At 35.8% G+C, this 26,947-nt stretch overlaps 1 protein-coding gene across 1 annotated transcript in view; it reads right to left on the bottom strand.

The window, feature by feature from the left end:
* The window catches only part of LOC105197047, a 44,513-nt gene continuing 17,566 nt past the window's right edge, over positions 1 to 26,947 (bottom strand). The window contains exons 2-5 of the mRNA XM_011163247.3: positions 21,172 to 21,276; positions 20,895 to 21,008; positions 15,988 to 16,184; positions 1 to 6,887 (exon numbers count right to left, since the gene is read on the bottom strand). Of these exons, the coding sequence (XP_011161549.1) occupies positions 5,952 to 6,887; positions 15,988 to 16,184; positions 20,895 to 20,946 (1,185 nt within the window). The 5' untranslated portion in view covers positions 20,947 to 21,008; positions 21,172 to 21,276 and the 3' untranslated portion in view covers positions 1 to 5,951. The remainder of the gene's footprint in view (positions 6,888 to 15,987; positions 16,185 to 20,894; positions 21,009 to 21,171; positions 21,277 to 26,947) is intronic.

The following is a 26,947-nucleotide window of genomic DNA, read 5'->3' on the forward strand; positions in this document are numbered from 1 at the left end:
TAATCGTTTCAAATAATGTTTATTGTAAAAAAGTCATTCGCTAACATATTCACAAAATTACCATTTACATATAATCGAAAAATTATTGTGAGACGACTAGATAAAGTTATTCGATCAACGCACACAATGGTAAACTGTAAGACGTAAAAATCGATAATTAATGTAGTTATTAATTAATCGGAGTTTTACATCATTTATAATTACATAAGTAACAAACTCATTAAAGTATAAATAACTAAATAATTTAAGCACTATGTGTTATGATAAAGTATACATAATTTATTAACTTCTTTAATAAATGCTCCACGCCGGAAGTCATTTATGTAGCGATCCAATCCTTCTTAATCATTCATCATACCATTACATCATCTCCCACTCAAGGCTAACATTATTCTTACTCATACATAGTACTTTGATACATTGTACTTTTCTTTAACTTTTCGAACTCTTCGTGAGGACAAATATAGGAAAAAATCCGTTGTAGAAATGTCCGATGTATTCGTAGGAATTTATAAAAAGAAATCGCAAGAAGTTTCTGAAGTAGGTGCAATACTTTCATCATTACTATTAAAAGTATTTGGCAATTTCTGTACCTAAAATAAATGTAGGATCGTCTGTCGAACGATTATTTAACAGAATTAATGCAACGCATTTAATGCAACACTGAGTATTTCACAGAAATAATGCAACGCATTATTTCAGAACGCTTCGTTCTTATATGCATAAAAGGCATACATAAATTGCGTGTGGCTTAACATTTATCGGACATTCATGAAAAATACACACTTTTAGAATTCTCGAAATCTTTTGATTGGAAACAGTCTGAGTCGTTGAAAGTACGAACGTTTCTGACGCGTCCGAATGTGAAGTCATGAAACCAACGCGTAATCTATAAGTAGTCTTTAAAGACTATTTATAGTAATTACTATAATATCTTAAAATTTAAAGCTTACACTTGGTCTGAACATGTCTACGTACGTATACATCTAATTACTCTACGATATTCTCTCATTACCGGCTAATTAGAGAAGGTCCCTTGTTTTAATGAATTCCGATAGGACACGAGGGAGCTATAACTGCGTTCAATACTTCCACAAAGTTTAATAATGGAGATAACAGAGATTCTGATTCGCGAGAAGTAGTATTTCATTTTACATCAAAGAAAGATTTCATATCGCTTCCTTGCTTCAAAAGTGAACACGCTCAGTGAAAAACGTTGATTTTCGAATTACTATAATTAAATTGGGTAAACTATCGATCGTTAAATTTTAAAACAACGAAGAACTCAAAATAGAAAGAAAAACAATTAAAAATAATTCATTGTTATTGAAAGGATATCAAAATCGTTACAATTTAAAAAGACTGATTTTTTTAAGGGTAGTGAAAATGAAAAAATGAAAAAAAAAACAATTTATCCTTTTTAACAATATATTCTTTTTGCCGATATTATTTAATTAGTCACTTTAATTTTTACAGAATTTTTTTTCCCTTTCCTGGAAAACTTCATTGTTACAAAAAAAGCGCGGTTTGCATGATATTATAAAATTCACGTAAAATTATTATATTATCAGGCACCATAATCCGCTTTAACCGATAAAGGCACTCTCCTCTTTTATGGTTCGTCATTTTTCCAGTTGTTTCACTTTCCAAGGAAGGGTGCGACATGTTATTTATTATTTTATAGATACAATCAACTGTTTGGATCGTGGTTTGGATCAATACTGTATTGATTACTGTTTCACGTAGATTAATACATTATTGAGCCAAGCCTTTTTTAATTATTATATAAGCGTGCGATTACGTCAGAAGGAAAGTAAAATGGTAATCTCGTCAGCAAACAAATTCGCACTCCCACTTTTATATAAATGCGCGCGAGAAAATATTTTACATTAATATCTCGTTTTTATTGAAGGCCGCTTTCCACTGCGCGGGATTAAATAACGTTGATTTCTCTCTTTTTATACAGTGACTTCGTTGCACTTTTAATTAAAGCATCAAATAGCAGACAGGGGCCTTTAATAAATTAAGAGACGCTAGGATTGAGTGTAACATCTCTCTTTTCTTTTTTAAATTCGCTCTTAATTATCGTTTAACGTGAATATCTCAAATTGAAAGGAGATAATACACCGAGACGGCTCAACAAGCTCATCTTTTTAATTTCGTGAGCTACAAACACGTGTACAGCTACGAACCACGCTAATATAGTTCTCTAGCACCGAACGCGGTAATCGCGCATCTTCCAACGTTGAAGGAACTAGGTACTAAGAGTAATCTCATTAAGAAACTACTAGTCTTATCCCCCGACAGATAAAAATATGTAGGCTCTCCGAAAATATCTGACATTAGTTCCCGCATATACATATGTATGTATCATGTAAATCTATCAATTATTCAAAATAGGTAATTATCTCGTTATACACAGGTATTCGTGGATATGACGGTGAATACGTTATTACACATTTCCCTCTGTGACTTTAGAATAGTTATGCTTTAAACACTTTTGTACTTTACGACAGCATTAATCGCGAAGAATTGTGGCATGCCCCGCCAAAACGAGAAGCAGAATCAAACCCATTACGCGATAATGAAATTTTAATGACCGTTACGCTCGTTAAATGTAAACGTACGGTCGTAAACGCGCGGATTACGTATCACGTTTCATACATCGGCGACCACAAAGCTCGATTAATGAGCCGACCGTTGCATTCGATATCAATCTGTTCGACATTAGTTCAATTAATAGGCTCCTCTAATGTTTAATTGAATAGCGATAAATAAATAAATGCGCATTCGATAATTCTAATGTTGAAACGACAGAATGTCTTTTTTTTCCTCCATGGCAATGAAGAATTTTAAATAATAAATCCCTGAGAGCGTGCGCCGTTCTTTTCTCGTGCTGATGCTCGATGGCGTTGACAGGTTCTGCAAATCGAACGACCGTGCGCGTCGTTGCGTCTAACCGATTTACGCTGCCTCGTGTGTGCAGACAATTTACGAGAGCCCGTACGTACGTCTACAAGTAGGAGGAGATGCTACGCGAGACCTCGCCTCTCTGAAGAATAGAGCAATTTCTACGGTTCGCTCCCTACGATACGGATTAAGTTCCGAGAAGAAAACGCGGAAATAGGAAGAAGAGTCTCCCGTCTATAATTATGGCTACAAGGGTAAAGGATGGAAAGAGGGGAAAGAGAGAAAGGCAGAGAGGAAAATTGAATAGGGATGAATAAAGTTGATCGATCGATTCCTTTTCCGTTAGACTAATTACATGCTGCCCGCTCGTCGGACCTCGCCGATTAAAGCGTGTTAATTAAAAATTGTGGCCGTTCGAATAAACGTGTTACAACGAAACGATCTACCGTCGCTGCCCGGGTTTTCAAGTCGACGATCAAATATGATAGCGAGCATTTTCGGATGTTTGATTTGATAACGATTGATCGTTTATTCATCTTCAGAAAAGAAACGACACTTTATCGATACTGACATCTACACTGACAATGAGAAGAAAGTTGTTAACGTGACTAAATTGTTCAACTTAATTAAATTTCTTCGATTCATGTATTTAACTCAAATGCATCAAATATTTAAACTTTAGTTTAAGCATTTGTATATTTAACTTAAACAGATAAATAAGTGAAATGAAGAAATTTCATCAAATTGACAACTTTTTTTTCTCAGCGTATAAACGTATACAGATCGATTTGATACATATATAGAAGATTTATCGTACAAGTATCGATCAATTATCGGTGATCGTGATCTAGATTTGGAGCACATTCAATCGAGTCGATACATGGAGATGTCGATTCGATTTCAGTTTGATAAATTTAGAGTGATGATTACATCGCCGACAACTACACAATATCTTCCACATATTGTGGAAAAAATTTTGAAACATCAAATTAATTATTTATTTGTACGTACACAATCTCAGTTTGACTTTAATACGATATTCACCAGATTCTTCGTCGACCTGTGAACTCGGATTGCTCGCTCTGCCACCGTATTCGTTACGGGAACTGGCGCAGCCAAGCTCGCGCGATATATATCCGTTCTACGGTTTCATTGTTCAGTTAGCGAAACTCTCGAATATATCATTAGCGAATCGTCGAGTAACGAAGGAAAATTCAACGGGCATTTCCCGAGCGAATTCGTCGAAATGCCGGTCATGTATCATTCATGAGGGCGACGGCATCGAGGCGCGGTAGGTAGTTTCGTTATTACATTTAGCTCGTGGCAAAAAAATGAAGGGTGGGTAAAAATAAAAAGAAGAGAAGAGAAACCGCGCTGAAAAACGTTCTTCAACGTCCGTCCTCCTGTTGCGTGTCCACTCGACGCGCCTTTAATTTCCGGAGAACACCTAAAGACTTGAAGTGCACTTACAATTTCGCGCGCGCGGAAAATAGACGAGAAATGTTTCTCGGACCGAGACAAGGTCGTTTTCCGTCTGTAAAACGAGCGAGCGAGGTCGAAGCGACGCTTATCGTGCGAAGGAGGGAAATGAGGGAAAGCCGTCATCTCGCGTTACATTCAAATGAATCGGTCATTTGAAGAAACAACAAAAGTCAAAAAAATCTCACTTTAGGAAGATTGAAAGAAACTATCTAGCCTTATAATACAATTACTATAAATAATTAAATATATATAAAAAATGTTTCATTATCTCATGCATTAAGTGAACGGAACATAACACTTTCACAATTTATTCCTTTAAAAAGAAAACTAAATAATTTTGAAAATTTTGACTTACGTTATTTCTCAATGAAATGAACTTTCGTGCATACAAAATGACATTTTTTTTTAATTTTGTAAGATAAAGTTGCCAAATGCGTAACATTAAAAACTATTTGTTATTATATCTCACATTTGGTACTGTTACGAATGCAAATCAAAGTACGAAATTGTAGCTTGATGTTTCAGTCATCTGCGAGGTCTGTCCGGAAAGTGTCCGACCTATGAATACATCTTTGTATCTAGGTGCTATTGTAGAAAACAGAGCATTCAGTTATGAAAGTGGAACATTCATGAGTGTCCCTAACAAGCGGTAAAGTCCAGCTGATCTTCAATTGATAACAATATGCAATTGTCTAAACATCCAAACTCGTGAGCGTCGCACTTTGAAATGACCAAACAAAATTCGTTTCACGAATGATGACAGAAAATCGGAAAAAAATTTTGAATGAAAGCCGCTCAGGCAATTACAACTTGCAATTAATCAGGAACAATCCTAAAATATTCAAGAAAGTCATTATTGGCGATAAAAGAGATTTGAAGACGTAGAGAATGTAAAACAAAATGCAACGAGAAAAATTAATTCTGTAATGACAGATTCTTCTAAAAATGTTATAAAATAACAGGTTATATCACAAAACTCAAAAATACTTATTTAAAAAAAACGTATAATTTATAAAATAGAAAAAATAAACTCGTACTACTGAATTCCAGTATGCTAAAGTGATTCATTATTGAATGTATTTTTACAGAATATAATGTAAGGAAAACACAATCTGGCTTATAGTATCAATCTCATGTGAATGACAGTCTTGTAAACCTGGCATCTAGAAAAAAAATGATTTTTTTAACTAATGTGGTTATTGAGAGAATTGGTGTATCTAACTTCTCTGATTATGAATCTCCCAATATCTCAATCGCGACAAAAATTGACTTGCGTTGTTTTTCGGATGACCGATTCAAATAAAGCGATTAATTGTCGCGCTCTGCTTTGATGGTTCGATAAAGATCATCGGTGCTCAGGGCTGTGTTATTTTCAAGAGAATCCATAAAAGAATATAAGAAATATAAGCGATAAAGGTGGCGTTGAAGCAAAAAGCGATTATACGAAAGGATTTCACAGCCGTATTTCGTCCAAGGTAGATCCGCGACTGGGTCGTCGACGGAATCAACGCCGTTTTCTTCGTCCGTTCACCAGACCTCTTGAAGAAAGCCCTAGAAGACTAAACGCACGTCGCTTTGTATCCGAGCACGACGTCGGACGTTTTGCTGCAGGATGGACGATCGAAGTGATGCACGGAGTTGTTCCTCTCTCGTATCGTGCATTTCACCAGGCTGTCCTGCCTGTTGTCGATCACGTTACTGTTGCTGCCGCGCAGATCCCTGCGCGACGACGATTTCCCAAGGGTCTCGATTTTGTCGACATTACTGACGCTCAGTCGTCTGTCCGTTTGCAAGGAATTCCTGCTGTCCGGTTGTTCCTCGTCCCTCTCCAGAAAATTGCACATGCTGACGCGTCTCTCTCGCAGCAGGGACTTGCCTGGTGGAAACGTGGGCCTCGCCAGCACGTCCATTCTGTCGAAGTAACAGATGCTGTTGACGCGCTCGCGCTGCACCGGTCTCGCTACAACGTCCATCCGGTCAAAGTGGCAGATACTCATGCCGCGGTCACGCTGCAACGTCGGCTTCGCCAGGACGTCCATCCGGTCGAAGTGGCAGATGCTCATGCCGCGGTCCCTCTGCAGCGGCCTGGCGAGGACGTCCGTCCTATCGAAGTGACAGATACTCATGCCACGTTCACGCTGCAGCGTCGGCCTGGCCAGGACGTCCATACGGTCGAACTGGTAAGTGCTGGGTCGACGCTCGCGATGCAACAGTCGCGACGTCTCGATAGACCTGAGGGTCCTCAACGTGTCACCGTCGCGCTCGTCCTCGTCGTTCTGCGAGCCCGCGCCCTCCGCGTGCACCAGCGACTTCAGATCGAACGCGCTTTTGGTCCGCCTGGGCGTCTCCTGGCTGGCCGGTATCAGCGACGTGCTCGAGCCTACGAACACGCTGTTCTGGCGCAGCCTGGCGGCCGGCCCGGCAGCCGAGACGCAGCTCATCTGGTGCACCGGATGCTCCATGCAGTGGATGTTGAACTTTGAGTAGCTCCGGTGCTGCGAACAAGAGGAAAGTCCCGGCGAATTCTGACGGTCTCTGACTGTTTTACTGCGCAATCTAGAGACGCGATTTACGACGGCATCGTCACGACGTTAATACTCCCGCGGCGAGAGTTAAAACGGCAGTCTGACAAATGTGCAACGCGACGTAAAGCTGAAATCTTTTCATCGATTTTATGCGATGCGGTTGCAAATATAAGATATCTGAGCCAAATAAGACCTACTTTTGAATATGTACATCACGTAAAAGTGAGCTTTACGCTTATCCTCTGAGTATGCTTAAAAATGCTACATAAGAAATAAATAAGAAGGACTTGAGGAACTGGCAACAAAAATCTTTAGTACAACAAAAACTTATGATGAAATGAATATGCGAGGTGATTTTACAAAAGTTTGCAGCAAATTTAAGTATCGCAATTTTTTGGGAAAGGTATATTTTTTAGACACAACATATTCAATAAATAAAGCCCACTTATATGGCCATTGATATGACTATCATTATTTACTTATTATCTGTGAAATTCGTATTAAAGGATAACGATTCTCAATATTTTGAAATTTTGAGAAACTAAGATTGCTCTCAAATAGCTAAAAATTTCCAAAGATTAAAAAATTGTACCATTTTTTACATACGTTAGGTGGTAATTTAAATTTTTACAATCAAAAAAACTCTGTATAGTCAAAACGTTTGAGATTTGATATTATTTAATTTATATTATGAAAACTGAAAATACTTACATAAATAATATAAATTACTTTGCTCGTTATTAGCCGTTAACTTTCACTTGATTACGTTTAGTTCCGTTATATTTCCAATTTATTTTTTATTCGGGTTTATATTCATAAACATACTATAATAAAAGCTCGATGTCAAAGTTAAAAAATATCTTTTGTTTATTTATAAATATTCCATATGAGATATATTTCATTTTAGTGATTGAAATAAAATTGTTATTCTCACCTAGTTTGTTTCAATATCTCTAAAAATACAATTTTAAAAAAATAAATAAATTGGACCTTATTTGGCTTTGATACCTTACAAGCTGTAATGCCGAGAGATAATAGTTGTTGGACATGATCGGATGATCCCTGATGATAACTCGGATGGTTGAGAAAATTAATGCAGCGATAGATGTCCTCGACAATCAAGCGCTATTGACATTACAATTAAGCGGCTTAAGTGCCATAAGTACACGATCCGTAATTGAGTGAGTATATTGAGTCAGATCCATTATTACGTTCAAATCTGTATTCTCATTTACGGATTACAAAAAAAATGTGATTTTTTTTTCTTTTAGTGAAACGCGATACAACTCTCGAATAGTCTACAAATATTATATTCAATAAATGTTGGTCAAACTATGGTGGTGTTCCCGTAGAAACATTTGGACCGGGATTGTATAACGGGATACGTGACTGGTTGTCTGTCGGTGCAGATATGTATTGGGCGGACGTGACCTGATATACGGAGGCGCGTGTGCCCGTCGGACACGTTGACATGATTTTCTAGTAGACGCGATGGCAGTTTAATGGCCGTGGCAGTATTGTTGTGATAACGAGGGGAATTTGTTTTATAAAAGCCTCGAGGCCAGCCGAGATAATATTGTTCCTTCGTAAATGAAGTTTCCCAACGCGATCGAAGTTTCTTCGTGCCAAAATCGGGTTAAAACCCCATTCTGTTGAATTCTATTACAACCGAGAGGGCAGGGGGAGAGGGAGAGAGGAAGGGAGAGATTGCGTTACAAGATTTCCACGTGGAACGTAAATGGGACATCTTAGGAGTTTGTGATACCGCGCGCTAACGGTTAAGCTTCGCTAAACTATGTAGCTGAAAAGCTGCAACCGGGGGGGGAAGTCCCTCGTGCGCGGCACACATGCTGCTCGCGATTTTCATTGCGAGCCTCGTGGGCGCGCGTTATCCGAGACGCCGAGCGTATGTACGCTGCTATCGCGTTGGATATTCCAAGACGCGGGTGCTGCATCTTCCGAGATTACGGGTGTCACGGGTTCGCTGAAAGGGCAGGGATGATGCTGCATTTACATGTATTATGCAAAAGCAGGATGGAGACGCGCGTACTCCACCGCCGCCGATGCCTCGCTCAATTTCCCTCGCGATCCTCTGCTCCGTAAAAGTAATTCAGCGCGGGTCGTATTAGACAAACAGAATCAAGTGTGCCGATAAAAAAACATCATAGCGCAAGTAAACGATGAAGCGACGAGACGGGATTTTTCATCTCGTAATTTTTCGAAAGTGTACGATGAGGCTGCGATCTTTCTTCCACGGTGTAACCGTTTGCGTCTGCAGCGAAACGAGAGACGGAGAAAGAGAGAGAGAGAGAGAGAGAGAGAGAGAGAGATTGCAGAATTAATTACTCAACTCCTGAATCATACGATTGGAGAGGCTTGGAATGAATTCCCGCAATCCTAATTATCGGAGAATGTTCGAACGTTTGGGCGTGTACGAGATGTTCGCTCGCAATAAAGTGATCCCCCCCGAACACACATCGAAATTTGCTCGAATATATCTTCACAATATATCTGACCCTGACAGCCCGTTCGTCATCATTAACTTGGCGCGAGATTTCCGATCATTTCGCTATATTTATGAAGCAACCGATGTACAACCGAACGGAATGCCACCGATAATGATATCGCAATTATTGCGGGGCATTTATCACGACGCAACATGACCGATCAAAGTGCGACAAAATTGTCACATTTCGCTCACTCCGCCTGTGTTATATTAACGATATATGTTGTATATTTCATCACCCTCTTTAGCGGATATCGTGCAGCTACTTGACGGGAAAATACGCCCGCGAGAGATTAATTCGTTCGTATACGATCGAAAGTCGCGCCGCGAGCTCCCATCGGTGGCTTACTTCCTCCCTCACCGCAGCTTCCTCATCAATCATGAAAATTGCGCGAGACAGCGATATCGCTTAACGCGACTGCATCAGATTACGGTTCTGGGAACACACACACACACACGCACACGCACACGCGCACACAAACGCACATACACGCACACACACGCACATACACGCACGCACGCACACAAGATGGGATAATATCTCCTAAACGAAAGTGCGTGTAATGTACGGCACGACATTGCTTTAAGGCTTTGATGGAACGATGTAACAAAGAGCATACACAGAGCACACTTGCGTACAGAGAATGACAAATTGCAGGTTTCGTGCGCAGTTCGACATACCGCTTCATTATACAGATGCTGCCCTGAATATTCCATGTAATGTCATGCCGTTATTCGCGAACATTAGCATAATCGTCGCATCTCGCGGAGATGGAGCTATCAGATTGGAATTCTCGGTGTAACGAAACGTCGTTACAACTGACTTAGGATCCAGAAACTTTGACACTTCGAATAACAATAACATGTCAAGTTATCGTGCAAATACGACGAATATTATTCCCGCGACTTCGCGACCTCAACGTGGGAATGTAAATTACTAAGTCCGCGACGATGGATGTGAGGATTTATGAATATATAACCGCGAGAATATATAGGTCTAAGAGATCCGCAGATTTATGGATATATTCTGGGGTCTACTTGATCAGTGGGAGGATATTCGTTTGCACAGAGCGGAATATGCATGATAGGCAGTCGGCAGTAATGTTAATATGCCAGACGGTGTGCGCACGCGACACAAACTTCCCTCTAGAGGCCGTAGAGCCCCTCTAACCGCGGATTGTAATCCGCTTCTCCTGGAAGCTCACCAAGTATTCGAACAATTTAGAGAACAATAGTAAATCTATTCGCACTCGATATTGCAAATGGACAATCGATCCCTCCTTTTGGGATGTTAAATCGAATATTCGGAAGATCCCAGAGTGGGATTCCCTAGCTGAGAATCCCCGAATCCCAACGGTAAACTAGACTTCGGTAAATTCGTCTTGACGATCGATGATCCGGCTTTCGACAACTCGCGAGTACCTCTTGTAACTAATGGAACGAAGTCTCACCAATCAAGAACATTCAGAACGATGCTTTGCGAACCAGGACAGTTAAACAGAGTTACGTCGAGTATCTTGAGACAAGTTTTCATTTACTTTCATTAAAGAACTCTCGCCAATCGGCGCGCTGCGCGTCATCGATGTGCAACATTGTTATCGCCTTTAATTTTCCTCGCATCACGCCAGAGACACAAGTTAATTTACATCGTTGCACTCGTTAAGCGCTCGTTGTTATCGGCATACTGAATTACACTTCTACAATCAGACTTTGTGCTTATTGTTCGTCGTGTTTTATCGTCGTTGCGGCATTAATATCTTGATTCAGTCGTGCGTATCCGCAAATTAAAGATAGCTTTAAATCAACATCTCTCGGAAACACAGAACGTGGTGCGCGTTTATTAGCGTTTTTAATTTTCCAGAAAAGTAACAAGAGAGAAAACCGAGTTATTTTTGTTTTTTTTTTTTCAAGAAAAAAATGAAAAAAACGACTGTGATAATGAAGTACTAACGTGCTTAATTTTCCGGAAAATTAAAATTGAAGAAAGAGTTTCTTCATTTCCTCTGAAAAATACGAAAAAATTATAACTGTGATCAAATAACAGCAACTTTAATTATGAATTCCCGAGTCGAAATTTTACTTTTACTTTCGACCTCAATTAAATCTTTTACTCTTACTTTCAACTTCAGTTAAATCTTTTACTACTTTTTCAGTTAAATCTATTTTGATATTTAAAATACTCAAATAAACCTCTTTCGAACCTACTGATTATAAGAGGGTTTTGTGGAGAATTTCAAGAGGTTTAATGAAAACCTCTTTTTAACCTCAAAGTAGAAAATTTTCTGGTAGCTACTAATTTCAGATAGGAGCCCACAAGATTGGAGCTTGAAAGGTCCGATTAAGGTCGAAAGTAAAAGTAAATTTCGACTTGGGTTACTGAAGCTCTTAAATATGAAAGAAATCTTGAAACGTACGGCCTCTATTGATGTAGAAGACAACAAAAGTAGCATTATCTTGAAAAAGAAGACAGTATAGTAGTAGAAAGTACAGTAAAGAAAAAAAATTTTCCCCGCAATTTCCGAGAATTTTTCCGAGTTAAAGAACACTATGCGCAATTTTAAGATATGCGATTTGTCCAATTCGGTAGAATCGAGGTCGGCATGTTTCTGACATGGTAAACGCCAATGCAATCGAATGTTTCCGGGATTGAATTACCATGGACGCAGAAATACGTATTGGCAAACGGGTGATTCCCATCTGAAAGTAATTGCTCGAGGCTCACGAACGCGAAACGTATGTCCGTGTAACGTCCAGTGAACATGCATTCCCGTCTCTGTACACGTAGAAGCAAAAATCTTCTGTTTTACACGCAACAAAAACATTTTAATATATATATTTTTTTTTTACAATTGCGTCCAAACAAATCTCGGAATTATTTCGCCGCGTATGTACACGAGAGCGATTAATTGACGCGATAAAAAAAAATAGTGTCAATATCGGAAAGCAAAATTTTACACACGGAACAAATGGATGAATAACTATAGCGAGTCTGTAAAAACCTCAGCCAGTATGCGACGAGTTTATCGCTTCTGTGAACTCCGTTGTTGAATCGCGTTTTGGACATTTCGCGTCGTGCCATGTAGTTCTTTGTGCCGGTAAATCCAATACCATATATGCGATTGACATACGCGAAACGGCATATCCTACGTGCCGATAAAGGTCGATTTCAGACACAATGCGTTATTCGCCCAAAAAAAGAAAAAGTTTTTCGAAATCGTGCCGCATAAATAATAAAACGCGCGCATCAATGCAACAAAATCATAAAAAAAAAAAAATGTTGCCACGCAAATGCGGTATATTTATATTCGTTATCAAAAATCTCTCTCTATGGAATTGTGAGCTTATATCTAAATAAATGAAAGATGATCCGATATAAATTTTCTCGTTTTAATCTAGGTTTTATTATACATGGATTGTTTGAAAAAAAAGAGAGAGAATGAGGGAGAAATACAATTCTGCGAATGTGAATATACAGATAACTGAGGAAAAGAATTATTTGCATGATTTTGTTGTGCCATCTCTTATAATGTCATCGGAAAAATTTTATTTAGACGCGTATATTTCAAATGTATTATTATGTGTGCTACAATAATTTTATTTAAGTCTGGTGAGCCCTTTCGAAGAAAGAATACTTAAAAATGCTTCGGGTCCGACATCGCTCTTCCTCTCATTTTGTTTTCACGCAATCTTGAGCCACTTTCTGTTTCACGCAAATTTGCAAACAACGACACATCTTTTTTACAAGATTTTTTTTTATAATAGCATAATTTTCTAATTTTTTCATTTTTTTTAAGCATCAAAACAACGTTTACGCTTGTTACTATCAAAATGAAATAACTTGTCAGGGTGGAACAAAATTTTTCCGATAACATTATAAAAATATGCATGTACTTCAAGGTTTTCTTGTTATTTTATTCGACTGTATATTTAGTTCGAGTTATGCAAAGTTGAACTATAGCATGGGCTACGTAGGATTTTGCTGACGTAGCCACTTGAACTTACTGATGCCTTTCAACAAGCCTAATACTGTTTGTTTTGCGAAGTTTTCAGTTGAAGTGATTACTAGGTAACTGTGGTTCTACTGCTAATATATAATTAACATTGCATTATAAATTTTCAGCATATTTGCATACCATTTGCAATATTTTTTTATTGTCACGAATAATATATAATTTTATGATAAAACACTGTTTCTTTTAACAATACCAATTTTTTAAATCTATTTTTATATGAGGGGAGCCACGCTACTATTTTTGTTCTCTTCTTTCCATTTGATGTTGTAGTCATATTTTTGCGGTGTTATATTTTTATAAAAAATATTCAAAATAATAAATGTTTTATAACTTTCAGTAATTGAACAGTACATTGATAAATACACTGCAATGTTGTATTTTCATTTAAAAATATTGGTTATTAACAAAGTTATACTAAAATGTACATGGGATAGGAGATCGTTATACCACCTTTTGCTGTATTATCCACCAACGATATCCATTAAATTGCAACGAAATAATCGACCTGCGAAAATCAAGCAATTTCAGAGCGTTCTGCTATAACAAATGATAAATTGCTTCATGTTCGCGGGTACTTCTCCTTTGTATAACGAAATTATGAAGTATACATGGCCATCTGAAACGAGGCCAGCTACGAAACATACGTTATCCGCGCCCAAACACGATGAGAAGCATCCGTACCGGGGCAGAGAACCATTCGAGAGTCAATTTATAACAAACACACGCAGTGCAGTAAATCCTCTCGTTTATTTTGCATTCTTCTATAAATGATAAATAAGCCGACATAAATGCGTCTGGCAGTTTAATGGATGCTACAAGATTTTGGTACTTTCACAGCGCGCTTTGGAATATAAAACGAATGGAAATATCGACGGTTTATGACTTACTGAATATGCACTCTTTCAGGGCCGCCGATCGAGCGTTTTTGCGCAAAAAATCATTCGACACCCCTTTGAAAGAACCTAACATTATCGAGGAATAAACACGATATTTTTAAACTAACCCTTGCGATGCGCAGCCATAGATATTCCGTGTCCGATCAATAACTATCCATGAAAGTTTCTCGAAATCGAAGAGTCCCCAAACTTTTTTCACAGTAGCATTTTAATTCTAAAATCGGTAACAGGATTTTCTAAACTCTAAAAAAAATTTCCTAAAGATAAATTAGTAGCAAAAAAGTAGTCGAGCACTCGATACTCATTGCTGTACGATATCTTTTTTTACATTATATAAGATTTAATCCCAATTTCTGTAAACTTTTTTTTTAACTTATAATTCACATTTCTTCTCTTTATAAAAAAAATTTGTATGTTGCTCTACGGCACTGCTGATTCAATTCCTAAGAATCTGAAGCTGAAGCTGAATTACCATAAGGGTCCACTGAAAGATACGAGTGAATTTATGATCGTATACATAGAATCAATGTAGAAGCAAGAAGGTTTACGTCTACGTGACCCGCGTAGCGTACGGAAAATACGATATCCCTCGCATAGGCTCGTGCCAGTAACATCACGTTACTGCTTCCTTATACCAGACATTGTATACGCGTCTATTTAGTAGGTTGTAAACTTCATTGAAAGAGATAAGAAATATTTCATGCCTAACAAATTGAACGAAGTTTACGACGTACATACATTTCATGCCTAACAAATTGAACGACAGGGTCTCTTCTTAAAGCGAGCACGTTATTAAAAGCTTGGCATTTACCTTTAATTGTAACAATGCGTAATACACTTCAGGACATTTAGTACACATGGTGTTTAACCGGCCCAAGTCTACATCAGTGAGTAGGTTTACGGTGGTTATTACATCGGGGTCTCACGAGTTTGCAAATCTCCTTTAACGGCGGTTTAACATACCGAGTTTGCCTGCCCGGCAATGCGCTATAGCTGGATAACGCTCGCCGTTATTTTGGTAATTAAATGGAAAATAATCAGAATCTCGGCGCCGCCACACGAATATATCGGGAAATTTAATTTCCATCCCGCTATACAACTGCGGTATTTGTGTTCCGCAGAATGCATTACCTAATTTACGTGCCACGAAGAAACTTCGCGATTTATTTAATTTAATTAAATACACAACGCTGACGATACGCTGCCCAGAATTATATTGAATTTCTAAAATGTGAGGCAAACACTCAGTTGAACCGTAATAATTTTTAAATTTCTAATTTAATTCCGTTAATTACCTGGTACCGTCTAAATTTGATCAAGCAATGCGTTCAATTAGTGTCTTAAATAGTTAGAATAAAAATTGTTATCTAAATGAAAATCGTTAATTTACTCCAATCCGATTATCCAACAGTCGCAAAACATCGTTAATGCAAGCCATTTCTGGAACATCGTAATCACTCGACGTCATATAGAATGTAGTCTGACATACAGGGAGCTGTTCACGCGTTTGCGCAGATTATGTGCATTATGCTAATCTCCGACGATGCAAGTTGAGTGTTCCAACAACTGTACTGACGTTCTCTATGTAGCTTGTTTCGTGTGGAATAGGGGAGTTCAGACAGGGACAAGAATGAGCGCGGCATGAACGCACTTACCTGGAGTGGGCTTGGATCGACTATAGCGCAGCTTTGTCTGTGTTGTTGCTGAAATTTCGGTTGATACGGCTCGAGCATTCGAATCTTGCCCCATCGATTGAAAAACAGAGCGATGGCAGCTACCCACAGAACCAAGACAAGAACGACGATCAGGACCTCCTCGGCTCGCACCACTATCGTACCCGTTCCTGCAATCCCTGATTAAATCCATTCTCATTTCTTACCATTCTATGTACTAAATGTACAAAAACTGTGCAAATAACATGGAAATTATAAGTTAAGAAAGAAATTTAAGTAATAATTGAGATAAGGCTGTGATACAAATCACGGTATTATACATACATATACATATCTATGTATAACACAATTCAAATCTAGAGAAACCCAAATAATAATCGATTATATTTATTTTCATAATCGATTAAATAAGAATCAATTTATATTATATTTATCGATTACATTTATCTTAATAATCGATTAAATTAATAGATTTAAATTTATCTTAAGTACGGCCTATATTAAGACATTACTTAAGATAGTTTTGAAATAAGAATCAATTATGAATACCGGCCTTAGACTCATTTGTGCTAATGTATATAAACTTTAATCTCGGTTTAATTTTTAATTTTTTTTTGTTATAAGAATATAAAAAAAGATAAAAAGCAAGTTAATATACATTGATGTAAATCAGCTTTAACCAGTTTAACTACCTAGGTATCTGATAATATTTATCGCAACAATAATGTTGAGTCAACGTTTCGAAAGATGCTTCTTAGCATTAGTATTATTAAAATTATTATTGAATATTGTGATTAGACAGACGCATGTTTCGCCCATGCTGTTTAGCTTCTTATTTTCTACTTTTTGCAAATATATTGCATTAAAAACCTTCTATTAATGCACATTTTTACAAATTGGCATTCGTTAACTTCGCGACGGTCGCTCACAAAATTAGCGCAGCAAGAGAATCAATCGGCACTGCGGGAAAGTGAGAACAATTGGCAATGTAAAAGCAAAAGAGGCATGTAAAGACGACAATCATATTTTTGGAAGTTAAAATAAACTCCTCAAAATCTATTCGAACCTCAAGAAATATATGTGTTGACTTTGCATGCTTTTTTTAGAAAGGATATATTGTATTTCTTCGTAATACTGGGAGTTGCTCATAGCATTCAATTGTTTAAGCTATTTTTACTTCTCTTACGTAGAACTGTCAAATATTTACATTAATTAAACAATTGTACAATAATTTATTACATTAATTGAACAATTACTAAATTAAAAAGTTTACGCTCTCGCGAGAAAAAACTTCAAAAAAAAAATGAAAAGGCTTCAATACACTCCAAATTTAAAGTAGGATATATTACTATTCTCATTCAACTAAAAATTGCGTTTCAAAACCGAAAGTAACGCAGTTTGAAGAATTGAAAAATGTTATATAACACCACATAAAGAATATTACTGAGCACTAAGATTTTGTTGTAAATCATTCATTGGCCGTACTGTACACTGCGAAAAAAAATTCCTAAATTTTAATAAATATTTATCTCTATAGAGTACTAATAAAATATTTACGATACGTAAATATTTACTCTATAAGAAAAAAATGATATTTAAATTGAATTAACTGTTCTCGTAATAAACAAATGTATATTTACATTTAGTAAATATTTCATTAATCTTATACTGTTCAAATAAATATTTATTAAACTTTAATAATTTTTCTTTCAGTATAGTACCAGAAAGTTTGTGCATTGAGAGATTAGTATTGAAAGAGTGCACAGCATGGGTGAATGCTTCTATTAATATAGATTAGCATTAGAGTTGAACCAACCATCACGATAATGACCTAATTACTCGTGTGTATCCTTTGATCTGTGAGCTAACTACGCGAACGTGCTTGGGTAACTGCAAGAGAGAAAATAAACTCAGGAAATATATCGCTCAGGGGTACAATTCGATGTTCAGTCATACGTAAACCTTTGTTGGCCGTCCTACAATGCCGTCTAACGATGTTTCATAGTACATTCGCATGGCAAACGATCGAACTGATAAATTGATATCCGCCGTCCTACGCAGGTCGAATCGAATCCAAAGAGGGAACTTCACCTCGTAGGCTATCATAAAGAAAATCAAAAAAAAAAAAAAAATAGCTAGACAGTCTATTATACAAACGCTCGCATATACTCGCTCTTGACATCCGTACTGTACATGAAATATACGTACAATTCAAAAGAGACGACATTCCGTACGTAATTTATATCCGCTTTGAATCTCCTCTCTTTGTGCGGACTCTCCTCGAGCGACAAGATTTTTCGTGCATTTTCTTTGCATATTTAAGGAAAGAAAATTTAATTAAAGTAATTGTACAAAATAAAACAAGTTATAGAGTTTCTATTATAACTCCTTTTTCCTCGTAGCAAGTTTAAACGGATCATAAGTGGTTCGTCACGAATTTCATTATAACTATGTCAAGTATGTAAAATTTTACTTTTCATATTCTCATTCCCGAAGAAAAATTATATAATACGATCGATCTTTCGTCGTCAACAACTTTTCATAACGTCTCTTGAGTATCGTTAAGTATAAATATGCCCGTTTACAGCCTCGTGCAAGATTAAAATAAATAGCGAATATACGTGCCTAAACTGTATCGGATTAACGGAAATCTAATGTTGTGAGTGAAAACCCAGGGATCGGAAAATTTGCTCGTTTCGCACGTTTTGTAATAATCGATTATTTACTCAATTAATAGCGTGTTACGTTTCCGTTCCCCGTGGAAATCGTTACTTTACCACGTCGATATAAATTTCACGAAGATCCCTTTGGGAATGTGAAATGATCCTCTCTCAGTTTCGTTGATTGATAAAGATAAAATCAAATCGACGTGCGGGGCGAAAGTTTGAAAGGTAAACGTTGGAAAACGCAGTTTTACCTCGCGGATCATTTCTTTTCGTCTGTCACGACAAACACAGGGAGAATCGTCTCAAAAATTCACGACACAAATAGTGTACGAAAAATCCCAGATCCATCCCCTGAGACTCTTCCGAATTGAAAACATTTGCGATCAATGTTACAGAGATCTCTTTCAGTCGCATCCTATTTCAGTTTCGGTTTCCTTTTCGTTATTTAAAATATCAAATGTTATCCAATATCGCAAAAAAGAAATCGATTAGATGAAAAATCATGCTAAACTTCAAGTTTACAGAAAATCGTAGGAGAAAAACTAAGTAAGTCGGGATAAAATGTCAGTTGGGGAAAAAAGTCACTTTGATTACAAAGCTTTTCATTGATCAGTAGTTAGCTATTCTAATTGCGCATAAATGTACGCTAAGAAGCTGCATGAAAAAAACAATTTTACTGAAATTCAGATCTAAAAATAATTATGTCAAACCATTTAAAAAATTGTAACAAATGTCCAACTTGATAGAAAATAAAAAAACTGCAGCAACATTATCATGCTTAGGCGTCCTACTTAATTATTTTGCTGATTCAACATAAAATTACTTTTTTATTTATATCTAGCTAAACTTTTAGATGCTGCAATAAAATTCTTCTTTTCCTGTGTTGGAAAGCTGTAACTATGAAAGAGAGTTCCAATAATAAAAATCGATAAAAGTTTGTAAAAACACAAACAGATAAGTGAAATATATTCTTTATAATAATCGGTAACGTAATAGTTAAGCTCTATTTAGTTTATTTTAGAACCAGGTAACTGTAGTCTTGAACTATATTTTATGACAATCATACAGCTGATGTAGATTACGTTTTGTAAAATTATTGTGTATACAAGTTGCAGTGACACTTGAAAGTGATATACCGGTATATACAAAACATGATTTTTCAAACTTAACATCTTTATTAAAATATTTTATAAATTAAAATGTTATATTCCTTGTATAATTTTAAACACTTTGAATTTGTAAAATGCTATTTAAATCTATAAAAGTATGAAAGTATAAAAATTTGCTTTTCAAATTACCCATTTATGTTTCATCTCATTTTTGCGTTTATAATTTTCAGATGACACGTAGTCTAAAATCAGATTATAAGACATCTCTATAAGACTTTTGAAAATCTTAAAGATATCTTTTAGACGTTTTAAAGACATTTTATAATTTTCTTCACGGTGTCTAGGTTTAAACATAAGTTAATTGTCTATTATAAATAAGCAAAACATTCAAATTTCTTTCAGTCAGAAAAAATAATAAAATCGACGTTGATTCAACATCGAATTTATCAAAAATTAATTAAACCCTGGCATTCTCCCTAACGTAACCCAACCAGAAATGATAATCGAATTAACGTCGATCCCGTTATCGTTTCTGACTGAGTTACGTTATACTATTAAAAAGCTCGTGACATCTTTTATAAATGATCTTATTCATACATATAATGTTAGGCAAGATATCACTTTAGCAAGACTCCATTAATTTTTTCCCAAAAAAATCTGAAATATCAAAATTTTAATTTTATAAACTTTATTTAAGACTTTATTTGTATAAATAAATAAAGGTCTCAAAAATACTATATTAATTTTTTGGAGCTCAATTCCATAACATGGTAAAAAGTTATTCCACGAAAAGGCTTTAATGCATCTTCTCTAAAAAGGCATCTTTCCTTAACTCACCTTATATAATTTCTCGTATTCCATAATTTTCTCAAAAATAAACTTGATTTTCTAGTTCTTATGAGTACTATAAAAGAAGAAGAATTAAGAAAACTTCAGAAATTGCCATCAATTCTTGTTAGTCTTGTTACATTCTTTAAGAGAGAAGGAAGCGGACAGACAGGGTTGAAAAGAACACCTTTATATCTTGCTTAACAAGATCGGGCAAAGAAACATGATCAAAAATATATTGGAGTTACAACTCTCTCTCCGGATTATATGAAGTTATTAGACTCACCGTTGGGAAAGGTCGAATTGAGTTCGGAGGTGGCTTCCAATTCCGATGACATGGAACCGACGTCAACAGCGTCTGGTGCTTCCTGGAGCACCACCTCGATCTTTGTCACGTTACCTATAAACAAATTGTCTAAAAGTTTTTAACTAGTCTCGTTAATCATCGGTGTGTCATGATTAAATGTTAATTACAACAGTAATTAAAACTTTTTAATTAAATTTTTATCATTTTTTACCGTCCATTTCTTTTCTTGTAGCGATATATGTATACGTGAACCTACCGCTTCCATCGGCGTCGCGACGTTTGCTCGCCGAGTTCGAAACATGCCGATGTCTTTTGTGTCGATCGCTTCCCTCCACAATGAGGTATTGTCTGCTGTGACAACCTTTAATTTAAAACGATAATTTATTAATAGTGATTTACTAATAAAAAATGATATGTTACAATTAAAATTAAGCTACAGATCTATTTTCTTATTTTATTTGGATCTTATATTAAATAAATTTTATAAGACAATCTGTAATTTGTATCAAAATTCAGACTATATGTTTATTCATGTGCCGTGTAATATAAAAATTTAATAATTAGAAATACGCACGATATCAAAGTACATTTAAAATTGTAGGCAAAATTCCATTCTAAAATCTGATATAAACACACAGTACAACAAAAAAATTATTTTTTTCGAACACCAAAATGAAACTAATCATTTCGTATAGTTGTCTGAAAAATTTGCTGAATATAAATCCGATTTCCAAATTAATCCATCTCGTTATAATTTTGAGAAATTTAATCTCTAAATCTGAATCAGAGTAAAATCTTACCGATTTACAGTGCTATACTTATAATCATGATCATCAATGATTATTCAATCTTTTTCAGTGATTTTGCTTAAGAGGGATATACTCTCACTGATCGGAATCAGTGTATTATCAGTGAAAAACAACGCAATATTACTAATTGATATAACAGTTATAGAGTACATCACTGAAATCTGTTCACTGTTTTTCAAAGAATAATATACTAATTCCGATTTAGAGAGTAATTGAAATTGCAAAAAAAATTATTTTTAAGTACTTTTGTCTTATTATAATATAATTACGATATGTGATATGCTGGAGAAATTTTATCGCAATCAACATTCTGTGTCATTGTCAGGATCTTCAATCCTTGAAAATGACTTTTTGTTTTGGCTATGATTAATAAGATATTTATAAGTTAAATGTATTTATTGCAAAAAAACTGAATTAAATAATTGACTATTTATCAAATAGCTTTTAAATTATATTTATTTAAACTCAAGAATTTTTTTTTAGGTGAATATGAATAGAAAAATTTAGAAAATGTTTAAATTGTTGTAAAAATTCAAATATAGAGATCTTTTATAGTATTAAATTTGTCAATTTTAACATCGGATTCGTATTCACCTATGCAACATAAAAGCTTGTAGAAATATTGTTGCAATATTACTGCAACGCTGCGACAATGTTGCTGCAAGCTCCGTGCTTTATAAGCAGAGACCTAAAAAAACTCTGAATTTTTAAATAAACGTAATTAAAAGCCAATTGATAAATCATCAATGATTCACAACTTTTTCGCAACAGAATATTTGCGCGAATATTTTATTAATCATAGCCGACACAAAAAATTCTTTTTGAGGGTTGAAAGTTCTAGCAACACTTAATTTTGATTGAAATCAAACTTCTCCAGCACGTTACATATCATAATTATAATTAAATAACAAAAAAATGTAAAACTAACTTTTTCCTACGACTTTAATTACAATTTTTTTTAAATTGTGACGTGAGAGAGAAATTTGGAAACTAAAATTGTATTTGATCCACTAAAATTACTGAAAATGACTAGACTCGTTCTGACGTTCTCTCTTTTATTGAACTGTGTTATAGAATTCACTTAAAGAAAGCTTTATTTGCGGAGTAATTTCCCCTCTTTGTTAGCACTTCAGTTAGCTTAGCACTGCAATCGTCGTAGCTCTCCAATTGTCTTCGAGAAACATTCATTTCTCAAGAATTGAAAGCACGCTGTAATATAAGTCTCTCAGACCTGCAAGTTTACTATTTACATGAAAAAATGTCGCATTGCGTTTGCAAAGCAAAAATGGGAAACAGAAGAGAGTGCATCTCGTAGAATGCAGAAAAAAAAGAGGAACGACAGTGGTGCTGAAAATGTGTCTCACCGTTCGCGCATCGCTCGCCCGCATGCATTATTCAGAGGCCAACGCTCGGCTACGTTTGATATATCGGTTACGTATCTCTGCTTCGCGTATTCATCGCGAGCGGGAAGGGTTGCGTCGTATGACAGCGCGATGGCGACATTCGTTTGCACTCCCGTCCCGTTTCGCAGTTTCGACATTTTGGTTTAGCGCGGCGCTAAATCTTCCGAGCGACGTCGTCGCGCGCGATATCTCCGATAAAGCGATATCAAAATCTGCTTGAGTTTCTCGCGTTTGTCCTCCTCCGGCATAAATCACGCATCCGAGCGTTTCGGGCTAGGCCAGACTAACGCGCGATTAAAAGATCATCGATCGAGCACGCATCCCGCGTACTCCACCTCGACCCTGAAATTATCGCACCGGTTACGCGTAAGCTTCGCGAATATTTTTCCAAGCGTATACGCTTTTAATAATGAAAAAGCGAATCTATCGACCGCTACTGCGACTCCGTAAATAATGCACGCGACTAATATAACTCGCGTACTATGATACGTCTATTAAGGGAATTGCCGTAAGAAAGAGGACTCGCAGATTGGCCGACATGGCGGAGGGAGATTAAAGCGTTAGAGTCGCCGTACGTGTCGCGTCGAAATAAAGTTTCGTCTATAGAGGCGTAAAGTTTGCCCGACTTTGCGGCGCAATTTTCCACAGAGACCTACGCAACCGCCACTTGCCCGCCGGGGGAGAAAAAATCTTCGACAAATCCCGAAGTCTCATATTTCAGAGCGGGTTCTCGCTTACCGCTAAAAGCCCGACGGGCGGCGAACAAAGGGTGAAAGAGTTGTGTCGACGAATTGCCGGAGTGCGCGTGAAGAGCACACGAGAGTAATTACGCGTCTGGAATTCTCTCCGCTCTTTTTCTTTCTCTCTGTCTCTCTCTCTCTCTCTTTCTCTCTGCCATTTTCTCGTGCTTTATTCTCCCGTGGACAACGAGGGCGGAAGGAGAGATAATCGCGACGCTTAAACGAAGCGCGAGATTTAATGGAGCCGCAAAGTAGCGGCATGCCTTTTTTGTTCTTTGCAAAAAAAAACTACGACCTTGGAATGATAAAGTACTTGCACAATAGAAAAAACTTGGGAGATCAACGCGCATGCATTTAATTATACCTTTGTATTACAGTGCGGTGTATGTACGCGCGCGCAAAACTCTACGGGGCATTGTTACACGGGCATTTTATTCCTGTAGTAACGCTATTTCCAGACCGCAATTATGACGTAATTTTAGTTCGCCTTATACGAAAATGTTACTTCTATTGATTGAAAATAAACCGGTGCTATTAGATAAATTTATTATGTGCTGAAACCGTCTCGATTCCATTATGTAAAGTCGGCCGACATGACGTGACCGATTATATAATAAGTAATATAATAAGTAATACCGGTTCTCAAAGAAGAACGTACATATATTTACAAAGATGATTTACCTTGTTTCGGAACAAAAATGCGTCTTCATTATTTTCCCTTGGATGCATTTATCAATTAATGAAATAATTTGTAAAATAAACGCTGTTATTACTCATAAAATAATACAATAGCTAATTATAAATGCAATAATAATTTTCATGATATTAAAAATTGATAAATAATATCAAATTAACTTCGTGAAATTTTATTAATATTATAACTTCATAATAATTTTATTATTTTGAAATGTTAATTTAATATATAATACGTTGTATTAATCAGCTTTTATTTGTTTTAATAAAAGCTGTTATTACTTCAAGCTTCCTTAAAAGACACAATTTGTACGAATAAATAATTATCTCAAAATTCTCATTTATCGTTACAACTTCTATCGGCATAAAGAGCACTGCACATTGAAATGCTTCAGGAAATCTTAGAACTGCAGAACGTCAAATGCAGGAATGTAGAGATCTAGCAGACCCAGAAGTATGCTTCTAAAGTGATTGTTCTATTTTACGAGAAATAAAACTCAAGTTAATAAATCAAATGCACAATATTTCTATTGACGTTAAACGAGAGAAAATGCGAGTTTTCTTTGGAAAATTTAGATTTTGAGAAACGACAGCCAAAGGCAAACATAATATATTTAAAACTTCCTGCAATACCTTGTCTGTAATAAATATTACAAAGAAAATACTTTATGAAACCTGTCATATCATATTCGCGTTAACTCTTAAAATATAAGTTGTATATAATAGGATAAAGATGTGTACAATGTTTCATACAAAAATAGTGACAGATATTTCAACACATTTTTCTATATATATAAATTTATATCAAAATATAAGTAGAAAAAGTAAAAATAAAAATATAAACACAGAATATATTAATTTCATATGTTAATGTATTTTATTTAATATATTATAAAATAGTAAAATATTAAAATATATTTGTTTGTTATAAATACAATTGTTATTTTTATATAGAATTATTACCGTATACTTTATCCATTACAATGATTAGAAAAAAGTTGACCTACATACATTCTCTTTTTTCCTTGAGCATTGCTTCTCTACATTTATAACAGTTTTTCCACTTTGTCACGACAATTCCGAGAAATTGCAACTTCCATCTCTCAGACGTTATGCCACGTACCATGGGAAAAAAATTGAAGAGTGCGATAACGGTCACTAGAATTGAAGAGATTCTACGCACCAACTACGAGTCAAGCTACTGCAACGGGACACATGCAATAAAGCATTACACGTAATAAAATACCGCATAAAACCAGCATTAAGCTGCTTCTTAATCAGTACGAGCATTCTTTTCACAAGAATCCGATGCTTTATTTCAAGAAAAGGACGTATAACTATATTGAACAATAGAGCTTGAAAAAAATTGTATTATGTTTTAATACAACGTCGTTATTATCAATTTTCTTCCACCTGAAAGTTCATTAAACGTATAACTGACCTCGTTCGAGAAAAAGTAATAAGAATTATAATTACTTCTCGGGGTAAAAAATCTTAAGTCGCTCTCAAGTTATATTTTCAATTATTTTTTTCAGATTTTATATTACAAAAAATGCATCTTCTTTATTATAAATAAAATTGAATAAATTGCTTATAACAAATTATTATAACTATTTAAATTAAAAATAATATCTTTTTACACATACACATATTTATTATTTTAATAATTTCATAATATTACCCATTGTGCACACCATTCGGATTAATGAAAAGTTATGACTCACGATTATATAATTTCATTTACGTTTAGCAGTTGACAATGGAGTATAATATAATAATTTTAGTTCAGCGAAATGCAGTGTTTCAATGTGAGAATTTGTGAAAATTAATTGAGCGAAAGTTTCAACAAAATCGATGCGATAAGTCGGCAAGGAAGTAGAAATAAATATCAAAGATCTAATAGGGTGCGCGTTCCGAGGTTTAGCTCAAAGTTTGCCAGAACACAGCATGCTTCAGTCACAGGCACGATAAATGCGTCTTGCGGTAAAGAACAAACATTGTCTCGACCCGTGGGGAACACACAGCTGTCCAGCGACTCTTAAACTTCGCACTATACGGAAATAATAACGCAACTTTCAAGCGAATGGACTCGTCACAATTTAATCAAAAGAAAAACTGACTATACGGCAATTTTCAAAAGTTAAAGATCTATAATCCTTTTAATATTATTAAAGATAAAGTAAAATTAATTTAATCTCTGTGAATTTTAATTTTAATCTGATTAATGCCAATGAATGCGTTTGCTATATCTTAAATAATTTGTTCTATTAATCTCTAATATGAACAAAAGATGATTAACGTCAAAAGAGCTTATTCTCGTATTCACGTTGTAATTAATTACATAATAAACAGTTATTCCAGTTAAATAACATTGAAAAGGAGTAACA

Source organism: Solenopsis invicta, chromosome 9 (assembly GCF_016802725.1).
Source record: "Solenopsis invicta isolate M01_SB chromosome 9, UNIL_Sinv_3.0, whole genome shotgun sequence".
NCBI lineage: Eukaryota > Metazoa > Arthropoda > Insecta > Hymenoptera > Formicidae > Solenopsis > Solenopsis invicta.